Genomic DNA, 870 nt, shown 5'->3' on the forward strand with positions numbered 1-870 from the left:
TGAATGGGCCGGCATTTTGACCACGGCAGCAGAAGCAGAGGCTGTGGAGGCAGCAGGCGGCCTTGGGGGGATGAGATGGGGGAGGGAGGAGGGAAAGATGACTTGGCAGGGACCAGGGGCCCAGATGCCACCCTGGGAGGGGCACCAGCAGCTCCCTTCTCGGGGCAGCGCAGCCCCACCCTGGAGCCTCGGTTAGGTCCGCTGCGGAATGTAGAATCCTGTTCCCAGGGCCAGCTCCCAGCCACTCAGTGGGGAGATCCTCCCCAGGACTCTGACTACTGGCCCTTCCCCGGAAAACCTCCCGGCGAGGGGCTGGGGTGGAGGCTCTGACCCGGCCCACTTGGCCAGAGCTGAAGGCGAGGTGCCAGGCCAGGTGCTGGGAGGGGGAGCAAGGGGGCAGGAAAGGAGACCCTGCCCTTCTCCGCAGACTCTTCCCTAAACCAGGGCTGGGGCTCAGCGTGCGCCCCACACCCCAGGGTATCGAAGTGAGCTGGGCAGGAGGAAGGGACACTCGGACCACGCGTGTCCCGCCCCTTCTCCCCCGAGCCTTGAAGACTCCGGGTCCCCACACCCGGCCGCGGAGGCTGGGACCGCCCCCTGCAATCTGGACTTCCCCGCAGTTCCCTCCGCCGGTCCCGGGGGTGGGCCGGCAGCTAGGAGTGGGGAGAGCGTCCTCAGCCCTGTGGCAGGGAGTGGTCTCCCCTCGGTAGGAGACGGGACCTCCTCCCGTCACCCCCCGGCGCAGGGCCCGACACCCACCCCGCGCTCACCCAGAAGACAATGTTGAAGCCAAACAGGAAGTATTTCCCGCAGCAGCCGACCCCGGGTTCCTGGAAGTGCTGGTGCTTGCCGGGCATGGTGAGCGCCGCC

General features: G+C 68.0%; 2 protein-coding genes across 3 annotated transcripts in view; one reads left to right on the forward strand and one right to left on the reverse strand.

Annotated features, from left to right (window-relative positions):
• The window catches only part of TSPAN17 (tetraspanin 17), an 8,850-nt gene extending 7,986 nt beyond the window's left edge, over positions 1-864 (reverse strand). For both annotated transcript variants that reach the window (XM_006763699.2, XM_006763698.2), the window contains exon 1: positions 771-864. In XM_006763699.2, coding sequence (XP_006763762.1) covers positions 771-857 — 87 coding nt within the window. In that variant the 5' untranslated portion in view covers positions 858-864. The remainder of the gene's footprint in view (positions 1-770) is intronic.
• The window catches only part of SNCB (synuclein beta), a 30,082-nt gene that overhangs the window by 6,626 nt on the left and 22,586 nt on the right, over positions 1-870 (forward strand). The gene's annotated exons all lie outside the window — the stretch shown is intronic.

This window comes from Myotis davidii, unplaced genomic scaffold, assembly GCF_000327345.1.
Source record: "Myotis davidii unplaced genomic scaffold, ASM32734v1 scaffold319, whole genome shotgun sequence".
NCBI lineage: Eukaryota > Metazoa > Chordata > Mammalia > Chiroptera > Vespertilionidae > Myotis > Myotis davidii.